At 57.6% G+C, this 23,850-nt stretch overlaps 1 protein-coding gene across 1 annotated transcript in view; it reads left to right on the forward strand.

The window, feature by feature from the left end:
- Positions 1 to 23,850, forward strand: part of PREX1 (phosphatidylinositol-3,4,5-trisphosphate dependent Rac exchange factor 1) — a 161,815-nt gene that overhangs the window by 101,402 nt on the left and 36,563 nt on the right. The window contains exons 7-10 of the mRNA XM_070051408.2: positions 6,799 to 6,932; positions 15,536 to 15,654; positions 17,075 to 17,224; positions 19,220 to 19,367. Coding sequence (XP_069907509.2) covers positions 6,799 to 6,932; positions 15,536 to 15,654; positions 17,075 to 17,224; positions 19,220 to 19,367 — 551 coding nt within the window. The remainder of the gene's footprint in view (positions 1 to 6,798; positions 6,933 to 15,535; positions 15,655 to 17,074; positions 17,225 to 19,219; positions 19,368 to 23,850) is intronic.

The raw sequence follows: 23,850 nt of genomic DNA on the forward strand, positions 1-23,850 counted from the left end.
GGGTCCAGCTTTGCGAGGGTCATGACTCATGACCCCCATGCACGGGGCTCCCCATGCACATGGTGCCCCCTCATGGTGGGTGGTCCATGTTTGGCAGGCATGGATGGCGTGGTGGCTGACAGGTAAGGCCACAGCTGATGAATGCCTGGATGTCCAGGGGTGTGAGCCAGACCCGGAGGGTTCCGATTTTCCTTTTCCTCGCAGTGGCTCCCCCGGTGGCCAGTTCTGCAGTGTCCTTGGTCTTCTGGGAGCCCCAGCCTGGGTTCCGGCCCATCCAGCCCCCTCAGCCGTGGAGCCAGCCCCTGTTCCTTTCTGCTTATACAGAGCCTGCTTTCCATTCCCTGCCATGGGCGCTGCTGAGATGCGGGGCTGCCAGCCAGGCCGCGGCCTCTAAGGGCTTGCTTCTCAGCCTCGTGGTGTCAGCTCCGGATGGGTCTCTTCATGATCTGTCTGGCTTTTTTCACCCAACTCCACAAAGGCCACAGCTCTAAACATCTTGGGTTCAGAATTGCAGGAGACAGGGATATGGCCAGGGCCAGGGGAGGGAGATCTCCTCTCCGTGGGGGGAAAACCTTTACCAGAAGCCCCCGGGGGACTTCCCCTTTCATCTCAATGACCAGAAGCAGGTCACATGGCCACTGGAACCTCAAGACCAAGTACAGTTGACTCATTAAAGCATCTATGGCTTTGAGCTTCCTGGCAGCCAGAGTGAAAAGAACAGCTCACATAAATTACCTGGTTCTCTCTTCTCTCAAAGGGAAGAGCTGAGCAGCCCTTTTGGAAGGCAGAGAGTTTCTTGGCCCTGGTCTAGACTAGAAATCGGTCACGCAGCCCCCTGCAGGGAGGGTGTCGGGCAAGCTCCCTGGTGGCCAGAGCAGGAGTAATTTCTAAAGGCTTCCTTCTGAGCAGGGACCCGGGAGCCCTTTCTGACCCTGAGAATCTGTAGTCGGAGAAGTCTGTGGCCCTCGCTTGCATCTTTGTTTCTGATAGTCTCGGGAAATAAGTGACCCAGAGTGGGGGTTGCTGGCCATTATGGAGCGCCTGCTGCATGCTTCTTCCACTACCGTGAGGAGGTGCTGTTGTCACCTGGAAACTGAGGCACAGAGAATGGGCTTGGAGGCCTTGCAAGGCTGTCCTGCCCTCTGGGCCTAACTTCTTCTATTTGTTTAATTTTAGTGATCGCATCTCTGTAGTTATCTTCTGGTGTCATTTAAGTTTTTTTTTTAATGTATTTACTTGTGAGGCAGGAGGGTGGGGTGTGAGCCAGGGGGCAGAGACAGTGCCCCCGCCTCTTGATTTTCTCCCCCAGTGCTCACAACAGTTAGGACTAGTCTGGGCTGCAACTGGAAGCTTGGAACTCAGTCCTGGTCTCCCGTGGAGGTGGCAGGAACCCAGTCACTTGAGCGGTCACTGCTGCCTCTCAGGGTCTGCAGGAGCAGAGAGCGGGAGTGCAGAGCCGGAGCTGGGAACCAAACTCAGGCACTGAGATGCTGGTGGCAGGTGTCTTACCTGCGTGTGAGCCGCTCGGCTAAACGCCCGCCCCTGCTGCTGGTGTTTGGAGGATGAAGTTGAGATGAGGACCACGAATGGAAAATGTGAAATGGTTTTCCATGAGGTGGAAAGGTTTCTGTGTATACTTTGGTCCCAGGGTGACCTGGGAAAATAATAGAGTGCAGCTGGGAAGAAGCGGTGTTTCCATGAGGCTGCCAGTGTCGCAGCCTGAGGACAGTGTGATTTAGTGAGCGTGAGCGGCAGCCTCCCACAGGCTCACATCAGAGACTCTTCTGGATGGTTCCGAATCTTCTGTGACCTCTTGTGGCCTGGGGAATGGTTGTCATCTCTGAGGGGGCGGTGGGTCGGGCACTGGGGTGGGGGTGTCCCCTCCTAGCCACTGCCTTGCTCTTGGCCCCGGCACAAATCCTTCTCAGGCTGATCCCATCCGTTTTTTTTTTTTTTTTTTTTTTTCCTGATCCTTTCTAAGCCACTTGCCTTCTTTTCTTTTGATTATGAAACTGGTTTAGTTAAAACCAGATAAGTTAATCCACAAATCTGGTTGACCGAGCACAAGGAAAGGGCATTATGATGTAATACCTTGGAAGTGAGTGAATGAGCCAGCCCCCCCCCCATCTGCGTGGAGAGTCCCTGCCTCGGTTTCCCTGTCTGAAAGGTCCCGATCACGGCAGAAGCCCCCTCCCCCACAGTGGGTGACTTGAGGACTTGGAGCTGATGCCTACATTATGCTTAGAGCTGAGGATACGCTCAGGGCCCAGCAGGGAGCAACAGGCACAGATCTCTGTGCTCCCCTGAGCAGTGTCGGTGGGAGTGCACCCAGTGTGGCCTGGCCCCACCCTGGCAGGGCATGCTCCAGGGGCAGAGCCCTTGGACCACAGCTGGAAAGAAGGGTTTATTTTTTAAGGTTATGTACTTATCTGAAAGTCAGTGTTGCAGAGAGAGAGAGAGAGAGAGAGAGAGAGAGAGAACGCGCACGCGCACTTAAGTCTGTTGCTTCACTCCCCAAATGGCCACAATAGCTGGAGCTGGGCTGATCTGAAGCCAGGAGCTTCTTCCGGGTCTCCTACGTGGGTGCAGGGGCCCAAGCACTTGGGTCATCCTCTGCTGCTTTCCCAAGTACTTGGGCCATCATGTGCTGCCTCCCAAGGTGGCAGGTGCATTAGCAGGAAGCTGGACTGGAAACGGGGTGAGGACTCAAACTGGGAGCTTTATTATGGGACGTGGGCTTCCTAAGTGGCAGCTGAAGCGCTGTGGCAAGTGCCCATCTTGTAACTATTTGACTTTTAGGATTATATGTAATAACTTTAAAGCACTTTTCCCTGCCATCAGCAGGGAGCTGGATCAGAAGTGGAGCAGCCAGGACAGAAACTGGCACCCCTATGGGATGCTGGCATTGCAGGTAGCGGTTGTACCTCCTACACCACAGCACCAGCCACCAAAAATATGTGTCCTTAATAGAAAAAAAGAAACGAGGCGCCCTCCCCATGCTGCATCTGGAAGCCCAGTGTTAAGAGAGGCTCAGCCGTGAGCCAAGAGTAGAGGACCTAGGAGAGAGGCAAGCACAGCCAGGAGCAGAGGAGTCTTCCCGTTTTCCCAGTTTCTTCTCACCTGCCCGGCGGTGCCTCGGGCTCCCAGCGGGCTTCTGCCCCTTGGAGACCCTGCTCTGGACGGAGGATCGCTGAGAAATCTGCTCTGGGGCACCCTGGGGAGGAGGTTCATGGGTGGGGGAGGGGGGCCAGCCTGTCCGGGTCCACATGCCCACTGGAGACCAGGTTCCTTTCACCTCTGTGTGCCTCAGTTTCCTCGTCTATAAAGCTGTGTAAGGATGAGCTGAGCTCGTGTGCGCAGCTTAGAGCAGCACCTGGTGTGCCGTAAGCCCCGCGTGTGCCTCTGAGCTGCGAGCTTTTGTCATCTCTGAATATGATGACTTCTGGTGGCCAAGTGTGTGGCTCTGGAAGGGGACCTCCGGTGGGCTCAGTGTCTTCCCTGTGTGCCTGATCCTTGGCGCCGTCCTTGACCCGGGTTCAGGGACTCCAGGGACACCGAGGGTCCCGGTGGGGTGTCCCTGTAGTGTGCTCGGCATTTCAGGTGTAGTCTACTGAGTGGTCCTCGGCCAAGGCCAGGCAGCTTCCCAGGAAGAACAGGCTCCTCTCCCCTCCCCCGCGGTAGCCTTGGCAGCAGGTGCAGGGCAGGGCTGTGTGACCTCAGGGCTCTGCAGCCGTGCCAGGGACCAGGTCCTTGCAGAAGCAGCTCGTTTCCCCAGCCGGAGTCTGGAGGCTGGTGTGAGCAGGGGGAGGCGAGGAGAAAGGGAGGCATGGCTGCAGGCTGTCTCCTGGAGCTGGCCCTCAGGCCGCGCTTGGAGCTTCACCACCCCAGGCCTCACGTCCGCCTGGTTTGAGGGGGTGCTGGGGGGCTCACCTCGGCAGCGCTGTCTCTGTGCAGCAGGCTCACCGCCTTGCTGGTCCCTGCGCTGTGGCAGTCAGAGGTCTGCCAGTGGCACGTTCAGTCTGTGCCCTCAATGCCAAGATTTCTGTAACTGGGCTCAGACTCCTGCTCTGAGCTACCCTGTTCTTGACCCACAAGGGAGGTGCTGTCCTGGGACCCTGGCTCTGTTGGGAGAATGGCTTTGCCATCCCCATGTGGACCGTGGACACAGAGCAAACCAGCTCCACTGCAGCAAGAGAGACCATGCCATGGTGGGCAGGTAGCAGACAACCTGTTTTCTTAGTTGCTCAAAACAAGGCTCTTCCCGGGTCTTGGAAACAATGAAGTGAGCCTCGGTTCCATGTTGGTTCCGTGTGTTGGCTGTTTGGGAAGGAGGTGCTGGGGTGATCGTCCCCCTCTCGTCCCCAAGTTCATTTCCAGGCAGGGATGACATCACCCCTCCTCTCTGCCTTGTCATCTGCACATCTGTGGCATCAATCTCCCTTGAGGCACCACTTCACTGCTTTTACATCATTGACCTTGAGCCTGAATGTCAGAGGCGCCACTCTGCCCATTGATGGCCTAGAGCCTCATCTTTCCCTTTCCCTTTCCCTTTCCCTTTCCCTTTCCCTTTCCCTTTCCCTTTCCCTTTCCCTTTCCCTTTCCCTTCCTTCCTTCCTTCCTTCCTTCCTTCCTTCCTTCCTTCCTTCCTTCCTTCCTTCCTTCCTTCCTTCCTTCCTTCCTTCCTTCTTTCTTTCTTTCTTTCTTTCTTTCTTTCTTTCTTTCTTTCTTTCTTTCTTTCTTTCTTTCTTTCTTTCTCTTTCTTTCTTCCCTCCCTCCCTCCCTCCCTCCCTCCCTCCCTCCTTCCTTCCTTCCTTTCTTTCTTTCTTTCTTTCTTTCTTTCTTTCTTTCTTTCTTTCTTTCTCTTTCTTTCTTCCCTCCCTCCCTCCCTCCCTTCCTTCTTTCCTTCTTTCTTTCTTTCTTTCTTTCTTTCTTTCTTTCTTTCTTTCTTTCCTTCCTTCCTTCCTTCCTTCCTTCCTTCCTTCCTTCCTTCCTTCTTTCCTTCTTTCTTTCCTTCCTTCCTTCCTTCCTTCCTTCCTTCCTTCCTTCCTTCCTTCCTTCCTTCCTTCCTTCCTTCTTTCCTTCTGTCTGTCTTTCTGTCTGTCTTTCTGTCTGTCTTTCTGTCTGTCTTTCTGTCTTTCACAGGCAGAGTTAGTGAGAGAGAGAGAGGCAGAGAGAAAGGTCTTCCTTTTTCCGTTGGTTCACTCCCCAAATGGCTGCTACGGCCTGCGTGCTGTGCCGATCCAAAGCCAGGAGCCAGGTGCTTCCTCCTGGTCTCCATGCAGGTGCAGGGCCCAAGCACTTGGGCCCTCCTCCACTGCCTTCCCGGGCCACAGCAGAGAGCTGGACTGGAAGAAGAGCAACCGGGACAGAATTCAGTGCCCCAACTGGGACTAGAACCCGGGGTGCCGGCACCGCAGGTGGAGGATTAGCCAAGTGAGCCATGGCACTGGCCTCATCTTTTTCTTTTGTGTTCATATTTATTTATTTGAGAGTCAGAGAAGAGTGGGGGAGGGGCAGAGAATCCCGAAATGCCTGCAGTGGCCGGGAGGCTGAAGCCAGTGACCAGGAAGTCAGTGCAGGTTGCCTATGTGGGTGGCAGGAACCCGACCACTGGCATCGCCGCTGCCTCCCAGGGCGCACAGGAGCAGGAAGCCGGAGTCAGCAGCAGGTCCTGGGGCTCTGGTCTAGGCACTATGGTGTGGGCTGCTGGAGTCCCAGCCAGCGTCTGAAACACTGTGCCGAATGCCCGCCCCTGCACTCCTGTCTCCTTGAGTGAAGGCACTGAAGGACTGCTGTGTGAAGGAGGTGCTGCCGTTCCAGCGAGAACGCTGCCATTAGCAGGGCCAGGGAGGGGGGGTGGACAGTCAGGCCGGACGGGGCAGCACCACTCCCTCAGGGTTTCTCCCAGCGCGCGCCCCCCCCCCCCCCCCCCGCTGCCGGCACCTAGGCCCCCACCATGGCCCTCTGCGGCCTGTGGAAGGAGGAAGGGGAGGAAGTGGATAGAGCAGCTTCTTCAGGGTGGGCACGTGGCAGTGGGCACATGGATGATAACTGAGTCACGTGACCCTGCCTAGTACAAGGGAGGCTGGGACGTGTGTGGTTGGGTCTGCCAGGTTCAGCTGTAGCCCTGCTCCCCAAGGTGGCAGAAGAGGGGTGTGGATTCGGGGGCCACCCCATTGGTGTTCAGTGCCTGCCAGAGACGCTGCTCAGCTTCCCTGCTCCTGGGGTTTTGGGATCTTCCTGTCCTCACCTTTGTCCTCTCAGAGCTCCAGAAAGGCCCTCGTGGTCCTGGCTCTGAAGACTGCTCCTGCCTGGGACCCTTCTTGCCCCGCCCTCATAACATCCCCGCCTCTATCTGCCCTTCGAGGTCCTGCTCATCCTGTCCTGGCGCCTCTCCCCATGGGAGCTCAGAGACCTCCTGCACCCTGGGGTCTCAGCTGCCCCTCCCTCAGCATGGAGGGCCGGAAGAGCTCAGCAGCGCTGGCCGGCTCTACCCACGCCTTAGCCGATGGCTGTGGCCCTGATGGCGGGCACACCCCACCTGTGACCTGTGGTCCCGATGCTGAACAGGCTGTGCTCTGAGCCATGTGCACCGGCGAGCCACCTGTGGGAGGGACACACGCTCATGTCAACATGCATTGTACTGCACGCCCAGCAGACGGGATCAAACTGCATTGCATTGGGCGGGGGAGGGGCATGGTGACTGCTGTCTCTGGCATGATGGGGGTACTCCCGGTGCCCGTGGGATCAAGATCAGCTGCCACTGGCTCATTCTCTGCACCCTCACTGCGCCTCCAGGGCTCCAACCTCACGGACATCTGCACCCAGCTCCTCCTGCAAGGCACGCTGCTGAAAATCTCCGCGGGCAACATCCAGGAGCGGGCCTTCTTCCTCTTCGACAACCTCCTGGTCTACTGCAAGCGGAAGTCCAGGTGAGGCCCCGGGGGCGAGGCTGCCGCCAGGTGAGGCCTTGGGCTCCTCACCTCCCACTGTGCCACTGCCCCTTCTGTGAGTCAGGATTCTCGGTCACTGATGTCAGCAGAAACATTGCCAGTTGCGTGGTTTGTGTTCTGGTAGCCACGTTAAAGCAGCAGCCTTGTAGGTGAAATAGTATTTTTATTTAACCTAATATGTCCTCAAATACTATGATTTTTTTTTTACTTTATGTGTATATACATATATATGGTAATAGCCTGTTATATAAATATCAACATATTTTGTATTCTGTTTTTCTGTACATAAAGTCTTCAAAACTCTGGTGTTTATGTTACCCTCATAACATCTCAATTTGTTGCAACTACGTTATTTTTAAAAGATTTATTTATTTATTTGAAAGAGAGAAAGAGAGAGAGAGAGATGGAGAGAGAGCTTCCATCTACTGGTTCACTTCCCAGATGGCTACAATGGCCAGGGCTGGGCCAGGCCAAAGTCAGGAGCCAGGAGCTTCATCCAGGTCTCCCATGTGGGTGCCAGGGGCCCAATCACTTGGGCCATCTTCCGCTGCTTTTCCCAGGCCATTAGAGGGAGCTGAATTGGAAGGGGAGCAGCTGGGATACAAACCGGTGCCCGCATGGGATGCTGGCTTGCAGGTGGTGGCGTTTCACACTATACCACAACACCATCCCTCCCAGGCATATTTTAAAAATATTTATTTTTTTGAAAGGGAGGGGCGGAGAGACAGAGATAAAGAGATCCCCACCCATCCACTGGCTCACTCCCCAAATGGCCACAATAGCCGAGACTGGGCCAGGCTGAAGCCAAGAGCCTGGAATTCCATTCAGGTCTGGCACGTGGGTGGCAGGGGCTCAGGTACTCGGTCCTTCCTCCACTGCTCTCCCAGGCGCATTAGCGGGGAGCTGCATGGGAAGCAGAGCCGCCGGGACTCACACTGGCACGTGGCAGGGGATGCTGGTGTCACATGCTCCCCCCAACCCTGGCCCTGTTTTATGTGCTCAGGAGCCACTTGTGGCCTGTGAGCGCCACGTTGGACAGTGCAGGTGTAGGTGATTGCAGAACTCTGGTGGGCTTGGTGGCACCTGTGGCAGGTGCCAGGTAAGGGCTTGGAGGGGGGGTCTCTCACCCTTAGGCTTCAGGGGTGGGGGATGTGTTCCCTGTCATCTTCGCGTCACCTTTCTCCAGAGTGTCTTGCCTTCTGTAGTGTCTGGGGTTGGAGTGTGGGTGGGCGAGCAGGTAGATGGACGCTGTGTGTTTACAGGGGTAAGTGAGAGTGGGTGGGATGAAGGCAAAGGGCAGCAGTGGGGTGGGGGAGGGTTGGGGGTCGTTTGGGAGATGAGTAGATGATGGGGACAGGGAGGGAAAGGATGTGGAATATGGGTGCGAGTAGGTGAGGGGGTGAGTGAGGGGTGAGTGAGTGGATTTGCATCTGGAGGTTTCTGACCATGCTGAGTACAGGACGGGGAGCAGGAGAGCTGGGGAATGTATGAATGTGCGGGTAATAGAGAAATGATACGGAGACTGGCAGTGGTGCGGAGAGGTGCACGCTGGGCTGGGCCTTATTGTACGGTTTGCTGAGTGCATGGGTAGCTGGGTGGGTGGTTGGAGGGTATATAATTGGGGGTGGTGGGTGAATGAGGTTTGGAGATTAGTGGATGAGTGGCAGTTGGATGGGCATGATTGGTTGATGGTTGCCAAGATGGTTGTTCTCCACTGTGGAAAGTGGGGTAGGGACTGGCGCTGTGGCATAGCAGGTAAAGCCTATAGTGCTCCCACCCCATATAGGTGCCAGTTCTATTCCCGGCTGCTCCACTTCTGATCCAGCTCCCTGCTAGTGCGCCTGGGAAAGCAGCAGAAGACAGCCCAAGTGCTTAGACCCCTGCACTTATGTGGGAGACCTAGATGAAGCTCCTGGCTCCTGGCTGCTGGCTTGGGCTTGGCCCAGCCCTGGCTGTTGCAGCCATCTGGGGAGTGAACCAGCAGATGGAAGAATCTCTCTCCTTTCTCTCCCTTCGTCCCTCTCTGTAACTCTGCCTTCCAAATAAAACAACTTTTTTTTTTTTTTAAAGTGGGATAACTGGATGGTTGAGTAGCTGGGTGAATGGGTGGCTGGACAGTGGGGGAGTTAGGAAGAGGGGGGATTTGCAGATGAACAGGCGTGGGACAGATGGGTGGACGGAGAGGCTCCTTCCCGCCGGTCCTGCTCGGCAGGTGGAGAATGCTCTCCATTGGCTCAGGTGTCCCTTTTCCCATCCTCTTTGCCATTCTTCTGTCTGAGGAATGACACCGCGACATTCTGGAAGCTTCTTTACTCCTTTATTCAGCAGAGGCTGGGACTGAGGACTAGGGGCCAGGCGGGGCCCTCCTTGAGCCTGGCCGTCCCACTGTCTCGGATTCCTGGTCTGTGTCTCCCGGCCTGCTCAGGCTGTGGCGAGGCGAATGATGTGCGTTCCTGCATGTGTGTGGGCTTCTCGCCACTCCCTGTGCAGTGGGCCTCAGTGTTCCCTTCCGTGAAAGGGGACGACAAGCTCCTCCTCTCAGTGGTGTTTGCTTCACAGCTGGGCCCCTCGTGATGGGCCCCCTGGGCAGCCCCTGGCTCGCTCAGTGACTTCCCTCTCTGCCGGACTTTCCTTGTCTTACAGCAGGGCAAGTTGCTATGTGTGTCCCGTGGGTCCCATGTGCATGCTTGGCCAGCAGTCCTGCAGCTGGGAACTGACCTGCACGCGCAGGTGGCTGCTTTCTATGTGTAGTACCAGGGACTTAGTGGTCAGGACATGGCAGTCACTGAAGCACAGCCCCGGCCCCTCTGCGGGGACCTCCGTCTCCCTGCTTCCTTGGCTTCCAGGGGTGGCTCCACATGTCTCTGGCCCGTTTGCTGTTTCGTTCTCTCCTGCTCCTGATGGCCTTCCCATCCGCCACAAATACTCCCTTCCCCTGGCTCCCTGTTTCCTCTTCATTCTCCCTCGGGTCCTTCTGGGGGTCTCCTCTGGCAGCGCTTGGGCTGCTGCCCGTGCCCACCCAGCCCTGGACTGTGTGACACAGGCACAATCCCAGAACCCCAGGCTTTAGGAGACAGTGTCCTCACTCCCAACCTGGGGCTGAGGCAGCCCAGCCACTGGCTTCCCCGTATCAGGTGCCGTGGCCTCCGGAACGGCATCCCCTGCGGGGGAGTGGGTGGTGGACTCCCACAGAGTCGTTTCTCCCTGTGGCCATGCGAGCTCCTTCAAGGCCCCCCGTGCTTCAGCTCTGGGGGTGAGCTGGGACAAGGCCCATCTGTCTCCTGGGAAGGCCTGGCAGGTGGCCGGTGGGAGCCAGGGATGGAACTCGAGGGGATAACCTCCCCTTGCAGCTTGGCTGCACTCACCAGCAACGCTGGAAGTGGCCGGTTTTGTCGCAGGGCGGGTCACATGGGCACCACTTTCGTGGGACATGGGTCATGGGAGGCCTCCCTCGCACAGTGCCTGGGGCAGCTTCAGGAACAGAGGCTCCTGGGATATGGGAAGCGGAAAGGGGAGTGCTTCTCAGAGCCCATCCCAGCGTGCTGCATGGGAGCTGAGGCCGAGAGCGAGGTCTCCTCCATCTCAGAGCCCGTCCCAGCGTGCCGCATGGGAGCTGAGGCCGAGAGCGAGGTCTCCCCCATCCAGAGCCCGTCCCAGCGTGCCGCATGGGAGCTGAGGCCGAGAGCGAGGTCTCCCCCCGTCTCAGAGCCCGTCCCAGCGTGCAGCTCGGGAGCTGAGGCCGAGAGCGAGGTCTCCCCCCGTCTCAGAGCCCGTCCCAGCGTGCAGCTCGGGAGCTGAGGCCGAGAGCAAGGTCTCCCCCACCCCATCTCAGAGCCCGTCCCAGGGTGCAGCTCGGGAGCTGAGGCCGAGAGCGAGGTCTCCCCCCGTCTCAGAGCCCGTCCCAGGGTGCAGCTCGGGAGCTGAGGCCGAGAGCGAGGTCTCCCCCCGTCTCAGAGCCCGTCCCAGGGTGCAGCTCGGGAGCTGAGGCCGAGAGCGAGGTCCCCCCCCCCCATCTCAGAGCCCGTCCCAGGGTGCAGCTCGGGAGCTGAGGCCGAGAGCGAGGTCTCCCCTGTCTCAGAGCCCGTCCCAGCGTGCAGCTCGGGAGCTGAGGCCGAGAGCGAGGTCTCCCCCATCTCAGTGGCCGGCCTGGAGTACAGGGCCGTGGAGCGGGTCAGAGCAAAGGGGCTCTACTGCTCGCTGCCCTGGTGACACGGGCGAGTGTGGCAGCGCTTTGTGCCTCTGTTTCCCTGTCTGTTCCATGGGGATAGAGGCTCTTCTCTCTCCATGAGGTGGGTTTTGAGTATGGCTCATAAAGCACACGTGTGAAGTGGTTAAAGCAGTGCTTGGCACGTGGTGTGTGAAGCAGAGAGATGGCAAAATGCATCTTCACGGGGTGTCACACCATCTGTGAAGCGTGCCTCTGTGTCCTTAGCTCCTGCCCCCTCGGGTCTGCGTCTCCGTGAGCCTTGCTCGCCCTGGTAAATGGCTGTGTTAATCAGGGTTAATCAGGGCTCTCCAGAGAAACGGACCCAGTATGGGGTGTGTGTGTGTGCATGTGTGTGTGTGTATGGTACGTTTGTGTCTGTGTGGGTGTGATGTGTGATGAGTGTAGGTGGGGGGTTATGTGTGGTGTATGTATGTTCTGTATGTAGTGTAGGTGTGCAGACATGTATGTTTGTGTGGGATGTGTGTGTGTGTGTGTGTGTGCATGCTGCATGTGGGGTGTGTGTAGGCATGATCAGCCAGTTGTAGATTTTACAGGGAAATGCCCAGAGGCAGGAATGGCTGAGGCGCTGGAAGGAGGTTAAGGCTGGCAGACCTTTCTTACCAGGTTCGAGGCTTCCTGTAAAGCTGCAGTGACTGAGACAGACGAGGGGATGGAGTAGGATAGGGAGTCCAGAGTGGGCGCTCTCATCAGTCTCTTGCATTTCAAGAAATGGTCCTTGTTCCGTCTGGTATTCAGCGGGGGTGGGGGAATGATTCTTGACCCCCTACCTCACATCATACCTAAAAGCAGTGTCAGAGGGGCCAGTGTGGTGGTGTAGCGGGTTAAGCCGGAGCGCTGGATGCTCAAATCCCATACTGAGTTGTGGGCCTGAGTCCCAGCTGCTCCACTTCTGATCCAGCTCCCTGCTAGTGTGCCTGGAAGGCAGTGGGTGATGGCCCGAGTGCTTGGGCACCTGCCACCCACCTGGGAGTCCCGGATGGCTCCTGGCATGGCCCTGACCTAGCTCAGCTGTTCTGGCCATTTGGGAGTCAACCATCTCTCTCTCTCTCTGTCCCTCTCTCTTTCTCTGTTGCTTTACCTTTCAGATAAGTAAATAAATCTTAAAAAAAATCAACTTCAGATGAATCATAGATCAAATGTGACAGATGAAACAACAGAGCTCTGGAAGGAAGTGTGGAGAATCATATCTTCGTGATCGACAGTCAGCAAAGATTTCTGAAATAGGACAGAGAGTGCGGTTGTAAAGGAAATGTAGTGTCATTAGATGACGTTAGAATTAAGAACATTGGTTCAGCCCAGGGTGCTCTGCAGAGAGGGAGGAGGTAGGCCACAGTGTGGGTATCTTTGCTGTCTGTGCAACCATATGCAGACCATGTGACCTCTGCCTGTTTTGCAAATAAAGTTTTATTGGAACACAGCCATGCCCATTCATTCCTGCACCCTCTGTGGCTGCTGTGATGTCCTCAGGGCAGAGTTGTTGAGTGGTTGTCATAGTGACCATGTGGCCTGCAAACCCCAAAATCTTTCCAGAAAACACATGCCAATGCCTGCTTTAAGCAATCAAGAAAAAACACAGACAGCCCAACCAGAAATGGGCAGGGGACGGTCATTTCACCAAAGGAGACGCCGGGTGGCCAGCACGTGCTCAGGGGAGTTTGGCTTCCCAACAGGGAAATGTGCACTGAACATTCAGCGAGATGCTGCCATGTAAGAGACCCACCCGGGGAGCCAAGGCAGCAGTGAGGGATGGTGGGGGCACCTGGACTGGGCAGGTGCCACTGTTGGCAGAGCAGCCGTGTGCTTGCCCTGAAACTCCACAGGCGAACCTTGAGGTGTCCAGCCCAAAGAAAGGTCGTGTGTGTTCTTCCCTTGTGTTCATTTGAAAGTCAGAGTGATCAAGAGGGAGGGAGAAAGAGAGGGAGCTCTTTCACCCACCAGTTCACTCCCCAGATGGCTGCAATGGCTGGGGCTGGGCCAGACTGAAGCCAAGAGCCCATCCAGGTCTCCCACATGGGTGCAGGGGCCCAAGCACCTGGGCCATCTTGCGCTGCTTTCCCAGGCACATCAGCAGGGATACAGGATGCTAGCGTTGCAACACCCGCCACCCTCCCCGCCACGTGCTCTTCTAAGACTCACAGAGGAACGCTCAGAGTAGCACCGAGCTGGAAAGCAGCCAAGTGTCTGTCACTGTCGCTGTGCCAACAATCCATGTGCTCTCGGTCGGGAGGGGAGTGCGGAAGCAGACACAAAGAACACACGGGGGCATTCTGTCTCTGTGAGTTGGAGAAGCAGACAGAGTGACTCTGCAGGGTCAGAGGTCGTCCTGTGGGGGCGGGGACTAGCTGGAGGCAGGGGCAGGCTTTGGGGTGCTGGCGGTGCTGACACAGAGGCATTCGCTCTGTGGAGGTTGGTGGAGCCCTGTACGTCACTGGGCCTAGCGTCTCCTTGTTTCTGATTTTTAGACTTTAATACAAAGTTTGCATAAACAGGTACGCACTGCAGAACGTTTGGTGAGCAGTGGGCTGCATACTGGACTGTGGTCCTGTCAGCTGCTCTTGCCTGCTGACATTGTAGCCACCCTGGTTTGCCTGCGTGTACCTCACGCTGTCAGCAGGACAGCACCATTCTCAGAACAATCCCATGGTCTACACAGGCACAGACGTGTATGTGTGTGTGTGTGTGTGTGTCTGCATACATGCAAGCTGTCATCTCCTCTCTGGTTCTCCTGGCTTCTGCCCACCTTCAGACCCCGCCTACGGCCCTGTCCTCACCAGCAGCCGCTGGGATTCTCTTCAAACCTCAGGTGGTTTCATCCTCTGCACCCCCCACCCCCCATCTCACCCACGTGCTGGAAGCCAGGCCATCTTCTTACCACTCCATCTTCAGAGTGAGAAACTCGTGTCCCCAGCTTGTGCGACATGAAATGTGCCTGGTTACAGGAGCTGTACCCGGCAGGCAGGGAGCTGTGGGGACAAACCCAGCTGGTTCCTGGGGAGCGCACAGCCCACCTGCTGGAGTCCAGAGGCCTGCACACTGTTCTGAGAGTTCACTTGCTGCCTGTTGTCACCAGACAGCAGCTGGCACCTCTCACTTGTGCCTGTCGCTGTCCCTCGCCCCCTGTATCAGATGTGTCCTCGGACACTTAGTATTGGTCACTACTGTAGCCCTAGGACTGAGAACGGCACCTGGCACACAGCAGGTGCTCTCCACGTGTGGGTTGAGTGCGTGGATAAGTAACTCCCCTGTCTCTCACTTGGTGTCTTCCCCAGAGGACGTGCTGTTCGGGTGTTTGTTGAACGACTGTTAGTCTCTTCCGGCTGCGGTCACAAAATTCCATAAATTGGATGGGTCAAGGGGTTGGGATTATGGTGCTGCATTGCCTTCTGCAATGCTGACATCCCATAGAGGCCCCGTTTGTGTCCTGGTTCCTCTGCTTCTGATCCAGCTCCCTGCTAATGGCCTGAAAAAAGCAGCAGAAGATGGCCTAAGTGTTTGGGCTCCTGCCACCCATGTGGGACACCTGGATGGCATTCCTGGATCCTGGCTTCCTGGCCCAGACTGGTCGTTGCGGCTATCTGGGGAGCATATGAGTGAATGGAAGATTTCTATCTATGTCTCTAACTGACTTTCAAATAAGTAAATAGATCTTTATAAAAAAATAAAACTAAATGTACTCCTTGTGGTTCATGGGGCTGGGAAGTCAAGGGCAGGGCACTGGCCCTCCAGCACCTGCCGTCGGCTTCATCCGTGGCCCTCCATGTCTTCCCATGGCAGAAGGGGCGAGGCAGCTCTTGGGGGTTGCTTTAAATCAGGGCACTGACCCCATTCAGGAGGGCACGGCCCCGTGACCAATCGTCTCAAAAGGCCCTGCCTCCTAAGACCCTGGCATTGGGGGTTAGGGGTTAAGGCATGAATGGGGTAGGGAGCCCGCCTGCATGCACACATTAGCAGGGGCTGCATGGGTGAACCACAGCATTTGCCTGAGTGGATGATGAATGGGCAATGGACTGGACACTAGACCGCCTACTCCATGCTGTCCTCCTGTCCTGGCCCACTCCGGGGAGTACCTGTCTGTCAGGAGCTTGGTGGGCCACTTCCCATTTTCTAGCCCAGCAGAGTGGGTTTCCATTGCTTCTTCGTCTCAGATCAGAGTCTCCTGTTAGTGGGAATGGGTTTGTGGGGCCGTTAGGGCAGCTCACTCATTTGTCAGGTGAGGAAGTTGTGGCTGGCAGAGGAGAAATGACTGACCGCCCACGCTTCTGACCCTAGTGTTGCACTCCTCTGTCCCTGGGCTCCCCGCCTTGTGCCTGGCGAGGTGAGGCACAGAGCATGCTGACTTCCCACTGTCTTTCAGGGTCACCGGGAGCAAGAAGTCCACCAAGAGGACCAAGTCCATCAACGGCTCCCTCTACATCTTCAGGGGTCGCATCAACACGGAAGTCATGGAGGTGGAGAACGTGGAGGATGGAACAGGTAGGCCGGTGGCACCCTGGGGCTCTCCCTGTTGCATATAGAGGTGTTTTTCCCTCTACGGAGAAGCACAAGCCACCCAGCGTACAGCAGCGGGGGCGTGTTCACATGGAGCGACTGCCTGGGTCTCCACTGTTCCGACAAAGACACCAAACAGCACGTCCCACACCCTCCCCATCCCAGCGCCTCCTCTCCTGAGAGGGCCACTGCTGGCCAATCTTGTGATGATCGCTTCCTTGCTTTTAAAACACCTTCACCTCTAAGCATTCGTCGCTAAACATTTTCATGAGATTGTCCATCCTTGACCTGTGTAAATGGTTGGTCAGTTGTACAGTTCCGGTGGTTTTAAATCTCTGCGTGGCTGCAGGCACAGGTTTTTACGTTTGTGTGTTGAAATGGTCCTGAGATTGTCGACGTTCTCTTGCATTTTGTTGCTTTCACGAAGCATCATGCATCGGGGCCATTCATCTGTGATGCTGCACATAGCACTTGGCTGTTTGCTGTGTGGTTTCCATCGCCTGCATATTCCACGGTTTATCCGTTCTTTGGGTGCCTCACCGATGCGCTTTCTGAACAGTGATGCCATGAGCCTTCCTGGGTGCATCTGCTGGTGGTGGCTGACTCCCCAGATGGGCATAATGGCTAGGGCTGGGCCTAGCTGGAGCCAGGAGCCGGGAACTCCATTTGGGTCTCCCACATGGGTGGTAGGGACCCAAGTACTCGAGTTGTCATCCCAGGGTGTGCATTAGCAGGAAGCTGGAATTGGGAGTGAATTGATCCCAGCTCTCTGCATGGGGTGCAGGCGCCCCAAGTGGGTTCTTAACTACCGCACCCAGTGCCTGCCCTTGGGACAGGGGTTCTTGGTTGATTTTGAGTCACAGAACCCACCCACACAGCGGGCTCCTGGAATTTATGGCCTCTTCTTGGAGTCAGGCTACTGTCAGCTTCCCTAGATGATGCCATTGTGTTTGCAGAGAGATTTCCAGCTCCCACTCCAGCCAGCAGTGCAGAAGGGCCTTGGGCTTGACTTGGCGTGGTCCAGCTGCACTGAGGTTTTAAGTCACTCCAGAGCCCCGGCGGGGATGGGGTGCAGGCCCTGGGCAGGTGTCTCCTATGAGTTAAGCCTCCTGCAGTGGAGGGGTCCCGAGGGTCTTTGCAGGTCTCTCTCACCCACAGGGGATTAGCAGGATGGGGCATGAGCATTTCAGGACTGAGCGTTCAGCTACCAAACCTGATCCTGTTGATGGTCCTGCCACGGTGTGCGTCTGCATCTCGGGATCCTCCCTTCCCAGAGGAGCAGCGAGGCAGGCTCTGGGTGGCAGCCCTGGTCCCCCCAGGGTGGGACGGGTATTCTCACGTGGGTTTGCCAGTGTGCCGTGGGCTCGTGGAGGGTCTGACAGCCTTCGCCTCCCTCCCCTGCCAGCTGATTACCACAGCAATGGCTACACTGTCACCAACGGCTGGAAGATCCACAACACTGCCAAGAACAAGTGGTTCGTCTGCATGGCCAAGACAGCAGAGGAGAAGCAGAAGTGGCTGGACGCCATCATCCGCGAGCGAGAGCAGCGCGAGAGTGAGTGGCAGCTCTCGGGGCTTGCCCGGCTGCGCGCTCTGCTGTGAGGGCTGCTCCTGGGGCAGGGCTAGAGGGCTCTTTCCAGAACGATTAGAGCGGCAAGCACGTTCAGCACTGCCTGGACGTGGCAGTGCTGCAGAGACTGCCCGCCAGACAGACCGGGGAACGAGGCCCGGGGAAGGGGCTTGCCCAGGTCTCCACCTTTGAGGGCTAGAGCACAAGAGGCCCCCTTTCCCCGCACACCCCGAGCCCCCAGCCTGTGGCCGCCTTTCACATTCGCCGAGTCTAGAGGGAGGTTCTTCATGCTGCCTCAGAGTCCGTGGGCACAGGAGGCAGAGGCTGAGTGGGCTGGAGGTGGGCCCTGAACTGCGTCATGGCACTGAGTAGTTGTCCAGGGACCACAGGCTGGGAAAATGGAGGCCCGGGGTGTGGGGCCAGGGCTTCCTCCCTTCCTTACATTTCTTTTCTTTTCTTTTTTTTTTTTTTAAGAGATTTATTTTATTTATTTTGAAAGAGTTACAGAAGGAAAGATCTTCCATCTGCTGGTTCACTCCCCAGAGGGCCGTAATAGCTAGGGCTGAGCCAGGCTGAAGCCAGGAGGCAGGAACTCTATCCGGGTCCCTCATGTGGGTGGCAGGGACCCAAGGACTTGGGCCATCTTCCACTGCCTTCCCAGGTGGATTAGCAGGGAGCTGGATGGGAAGTGGGGCAGCTGGGGCTGGAACCAGGCCCCCGGATAGGTGGCTGTCCCACAGTGCCCGCAGGCTATGGGGAGGATTCTGATGCTGCTCCGTGAGGCCTCGGATCTGACCACACTTGGAAATGCCACAGGGCCTTAAGTGCTTCCCAGCTTCTCGGTTTACAGGGTTGGAGCCTGGGCCTGTGCTCCCTGTGTGTGCACCCTGTGGGCCTTCTGTAGTCCCCATCTTGGCTGTGTCATGGATGCCTCACACCGGCCACATCTGAATCATGATTCTGAGATTCCACTTGACCCTCTGCCCCAAACCTACGTCTGCATCTTGGGGTCCTCCCTTCCCAGAGGAGTGGCGAGGCAGGCTCTGGGTGGCAGCCCTGGTCCCCCCAGGCCGCAGTCCCCAGCAGGTCCCACACACTTGTGCCCAGGTGCCCCTCCTTCTACCCGAGTGCGACTCTCCAGCATCCTCAGGGACCCGGCACTTCCAGAGCATCCAGCAGATGGATCAGTAGGTGATAGCTGCGGATAGTAGATGTTTTATCAACACTCACTCAAGCCAGCCACTGAACTTGGCCCCTGGCTGGGCAGGGTTGTGTCCCCTAAAACTGACCAGGCCTGGGTATGTGGCCAGGATGGGTGGGGTTCTGAGGCATGGCCTGGCCTGGGCGGGGCCGATCAGTATCTCTGTGGTCAGAGTGGAGGGCTGTGGTAGTGCTGGGCATATGTGGTTGGGTGTGGGGAGCAGCTGGGGTGAGCCTGGTTGTCAGAATTGTGGGTTGTCCAAGTGGGTCCATAGGGGCAGGGCCTGCTGTGGTCAGAAGCCCAGATCTGGAACCAGACTTCTGCCTCTAACTTCTCGAGGCCTCGGGTGCTAGAGTGAGGACAGCCGTGGGCTCTCCTGTGATGGCACGTACTGGTGCCAGCAGAGCACCTACTGTGCTGCTTTGTCCTCACCGGCCCCGGTGGAAGAATATGGGCAGAGATTAGGGTCAGAGTCCTGTGTGTGCTGTCCGGAAGAACAGCCCGGGCTTCTATCCCAGGGCTGGGCTGGTGGCCCTAGCATGTGTCCTGAGGACCTATGGATTTGGAAACCTTGCCTCCCATTGTGGAGGCAGCGTAGGAAAGCAATTAAGGATGTGGTTCCTGGGTAAATGGCATGGTCCCCGGTACTCCAGGCCTCGGCCTCACTGGGTCTCCACCTTCCCATCTGTGAGGTGGTTTAAGGAGTGCGTGGCATGTGCCTGGGCCGTGGCTGACAGCCAGGCAGGTGCTCCTGCCAGTACTGACTGTGCCCTGTGCAGGCCTCAAGCTGGGCATGGAGCGGGACGCGTACGTGATGATCGCGGAGAAGGGCGAGAAGCTCTACCACCTGATGATGAGCAGGAAGGTGAGCCTGATCAAGGACCGGCGGAGAAAGCTGAGCACCGTGCCCAAGTGCTTCCTCGGCAAGTGAGTGCTCCCCGGGCCCCCGGCTCTCTGCTGCAGGCCAGAGGGGCTGACTCTCCGCATCCCCGGCCCTGCCTCTCCCGCGAGTGCCCTCCTGGGAGAGCTGTGGCCCAGGCCTCAGGGTCAGGGAGGCTGGTGGGGTTGCCGTGTCAGGTCTGTGACGCGAGTTTGACCGTAGCCTGCTGCAAAGTACAGGTGTCACGGGGGGATCTGCCACACGTGTTCGTGTCACAGATGGTTGAGCCGAGGTTTCCCGGCACTTGCTGTGCATGGTGCACTCTGAAGATACCTGTTTCTATTCTGGTGTATTCTGTCGCATCCTGTCCCATCCTGTCCTACACCAGTTGCTTCTCTATCATTTCTGAAAATGCTGGCAACACCGATGGCTTTGGTTTCACAGACCTCTAAGCATTGGCCGCCATGGCTTGCAAAGTGCTGCTGTAGTTCTTGGGAGAGACACGCTCCTGTGGCCATTTCAATCCAGGGGTGCTGAGTGCAAGGGGTTTGTTACAGCTGGTGGGCAGAGCTGGGGGAGCAAGGGCCTGCCCTTGGGGGCACTGCAGGCCAGAACTTCAACAACAGTCCTGGGGACCCGACATCAAGGTGTTTGGGGTGGCAGGAGTGTGTGATGGGGCCTCTGGCCCTGAGTGCAGTGGGGGAGGGGAGTGGATAAGTGCCTTGGTACTGGGGCCTTCGCTTTCCCTCACCGGGAAGCCTGGTACCCCCTCTGGAACCTAGGCTCAAGGTGGCCCTAGCCCAGCTGTGACAGACTGTGTTTTGAATTTGGCTCGCCTAGTGTCAAAGGTCACTCACCTGGGGGCGGGGGCTGAGGAAGGAGAAGACAGAGGAAATTCAGTCCTTATAGCATTTCAGGCTGCTTCAAGTCCCTGCTGTGCACCGGACACCCTGGAAGGAGTGGGGAGCAGGGAGGAGGCACACAGAGTTCCCCGTACCCCACTCGCGGCCTCACAGGGTGCAGGCTCCCACTGAGGAGCTGGCTATGTGGCAGGCGGGGGCTGTGTCTGGAGTTTGTTAGCTCTTAACCCCAAAGCACTTCCCCAAAGCTTTTGCTTTAAAATTTTTATTGGGGTTGGGGGAGAAAGAGAGAACACCCCCATCTGCTGGTTTACTGTATCTCGGCTGGGGCCTAAGCCAGGTCTCCCGTGTGGGTGGCAGGATCCCAGTGACTTGAGCCTCCCAGGCTCTGTGTCAGCAGGAAGTTGGAGTCAGAACTGGAACCAGGAGTCAGACCAGGCACTCCAGGGTGAGGTGCAGCTGTAAAAACCACTATGCTGATGCCCGCTTCCCTCAGGGCATTTGAAGAGGCCTGAAGTGCAGCGCGCTGCATTGTCCCAGTGCTCTGGAGCGGGTGCACTAGGACTTGGACCTGGGCTCTGCTTGGACGGGGACGGTCACCGTAGAGATGGGGGAGGCGGTGGTGTTCTGGACATCCGGAAGGTGACAGCACTTGCTGCTGGGGTTGGAAACGAGGGTAGCTAAGGACTGAGCCACCAGGAGGCTGGATTGCTGCCTTGAGAGGGGAAAGACGATGGTGGAGGGGCAGAGTGAGGCTGGGCCGAGTCCACGTGTGCAGTGTCTGACACCCATGGACACGTTGACTGTGCACTCTCAGCTCCCAGAGAAAACTCGGGCCTGGGGTCGTGAGTGTAGGCGCTAGCCTAAGTTGACTGGTGGGCCACGAGACTGGTGGGCACTGTGAGGAAACGTGCCTGGAGATGGAGGCAGCAAGGCCTTGCCTTCCAGAATTTTCCAGGCGGGAACGGGCATGGGGTCAGAGCAGGTCAGAGCCGGGGGACGGGGCATTCCCAGAAGCCAGGTGAAGAAAGGCAGAGGCGTTGGGTAGCAGGTGCCAGAGGAGGGAGCAGCAGACCGGTTTGGGGCACGCTGAGGATGAAATGCCTGGTGTTGGCTGGGTCAGTGGAGCCCCGGAGTGGAGCTGGGGAGCAGCCGTGGGGGTGGCCGGGGAGGTTTCCTGGCAGCGGTGCTGGCTGCCTCGTTGGCTTCAGGGTCAGCCACCCCAGGTGTGAGCTGCCTGGGAGGGTCTGAGGAGAGGGCGTGTGGGCTGGGGAGGTGTGGAGGGCCAGCTGGCCGGGCTCCCTCACTGATCCTAATCCCAGGCAGGAGGGAGGCTGTGCTCTCGACGGTGGGGTGGCCTGCTTCCGGCCCCCGGGATCCGAGAACCTGGCAGCCTCCTGCCAAGTTGCTCGGTGCAGCCGGATGGGCTGTAACCTGCCTGCGATTAGGGCTTCCGGGGAGTCTCCTGTCCCCGTAGGAAGGATCAGGGGAGATTGCGCTCGCCGTGCATTTGAAACAGGGCCAGGCTCCCAGTTGGTTTCCTGAGTGTGGGGGCCAGCGGCCCTGTAGGAGACCCTTCTGTACACCACCCCCACCTGGCTGCATTCCGCGCCTGGCCTGGCTCTCCTGGGCCCCTTCCCTGCTACTGCCCAGCTCCAGGGTCTCCTCCCCTGGTCTCTGCGGGGTAGGGGGCTGGCTGCCACAGGGACATTTCCACGGAGCCCATCCTGTGCTCTGTGCGCTGGCTTCAGGCCAGGTCCTTGGATTCTCCCCCCCTCCACACACACACACACACACACACACACACATACATGAGGCCAGGCACTGCCATTGTTCTCATTTTAGGGGTGAGAGGACTGAGCCCAGAGAGAGATGAGCTCTGTACAAGATCACATTGCCCAGAGGAGGGGCTGGGATTTGAACCTGGGACCTGGGACCCCAGAGCTCACGCTGTCTCTCCTTGCACTGGGCTCCGTTTCTTCACCTCTGTCTCTGCTCAGTGCATTGCGTTGGTTTCTCCATGTCTGACTCTGCTGTCGGCCAGGACTCTGTGAATACAAAAGGGTCTGATTTACTTTTACGACTTCTCCAGGTGGACTTTGGGCCACAAGGGCTCAAGGCTTGGTTTCTGCACTTTCTGGCTCGGTGACTCTGGGCTGAGTTTCAGTGACTGCCCAGTTAGCGAGAGATAATGAACAGGACCTCACTGGCTCGCTGGAGGCTGCCCCAGATCTGCCTTTGAGAGGCGTGGTGTGGAGCCTGCGAGAGGGATGAGAATGTGTGAGGCTGAGCATTGGGTCTCATGGAAGTGGGTCTATGGAGGAGCCCATTCTGCCCTACTGAGGGGAACAGTAATAGGGTGCCCCAGCGAACCAACAGCCAGCAGTAGCACCTGTGTGCTGCTGTGCCGGGCACCATGGAGGAACATGATACTTGCCCTCTGGTGGCCTCAGGCCAGTAGGAGAGAAAACAGATCCTTCCTTCCTTCTGTGTTTCCCAAGCCCCTGCTCCGAGCCAGCAGCGGACAGGACAAATGGAGGCCCCATCCTCAGGGAACAGACAGGTGTATGGTGATGGCTACAGAGCTGATGGACAGGGACAATGCAGGGAGATGGGTTGATGGAAGGAGAAAAGCAAACAGGGCCCTGGGTCCCCCAGGGTAGGCCCAGGAAGGGGCCTCCAGGCTTGGACACTTCCCCGCAGGAGCCAGAACAGGGTCCGGGACAGCCTCCCCAGATCGGGGAATGGCAGGTACAAAAGCCCTGAGGCCGGAAGGAGCTGTGAGTGGAGGAGGAGCAGAGAGGGGCCCCCCAGGTCAGCAAGGCCCTGGCTCAGGGGTCAGCGAGATGAGTGCATAGGGCCCGGCAGCTGTCTGAGCTCACCCACCAGCGGGGAGGAGCCGTGTCTGGAAGTGGCAGGCAGGGAATGCTCTCTGGTTCCCTTGGCAGGGGTCAGCTGTCACTCAGTTACATCCGCCAGAGCAGCAGCGCCAGGTGGAAGGGGGCTTTGTTGTCTTGTCCCTCCCTCCCTCCCGCCGCTGTGTGCACGGATGTTGGGTGCTCGTGTGGAGCCCCCGATCAGACCCTGCAGAGGACAGCTCCAGGAAGCATCCTTGGAGCCGCAGGGTTACAGGGGTGAATGTCATGGCCCCTGGAGGAGGCAGGCAAGGGGAAGGGGATTCTCAGGCTGGGCAGTGTGTGGTCCTAAGAAGACCCCAGAGCTCAGCCATGGCCTTGACAGGAAGTAGACTAAATCGGCGTTTGCCAGGCAGGCAGGCAGGAAGCAGGCATGACAGCCGGCCCAGCCTAGCTCCCAGCCAGCCCCGACCTGATCCTCAAACTACCCATCCACCCGGGGGTCTCATCTCCCTGTGTGACCTGCTCACCCGGTGCTGCTGCAAGCCCTCCTGGCAGCCTGAGCCCGTGGCCCCTGGCACCCCAGCCCCTGTCAACAGGCAGATCCCTTACTACTCCCCGGGGGCCTCTGTGCGTGCTGAGCCCCGGCCCTGCACCCTGTGGTGGTGAATGGCGCCTGCCTCCCTGGTGCAGCTGGAAGGTGTGCTTTCCGTGGCTTTCGTGGCACCATTGTGGATGCCACGTTGGATTAGCTGTCAGCCTGTAACAGTGGGAGATTTCACAGGAAAAGATTGGATTTCCACCTTCTTGAAAAT

The sequence above is a fragment of the Oryctolagus cuniculus genome, chromosome 11, assembly GCF_051225735.1.
Source record: "Oryctolagus cuniculus isolate XC-2025 breed Fujian yellow rabbit chromosome 11, ASM5122573v1, whole genome shotgun sequence".
Classification (NCBI taxonomy): Eukaryota; Metazoa; Chordata; class Mammalia; order Lagomorpha; family Leporidae; genus Oryctolagus; species Oryctolagus cuniculus.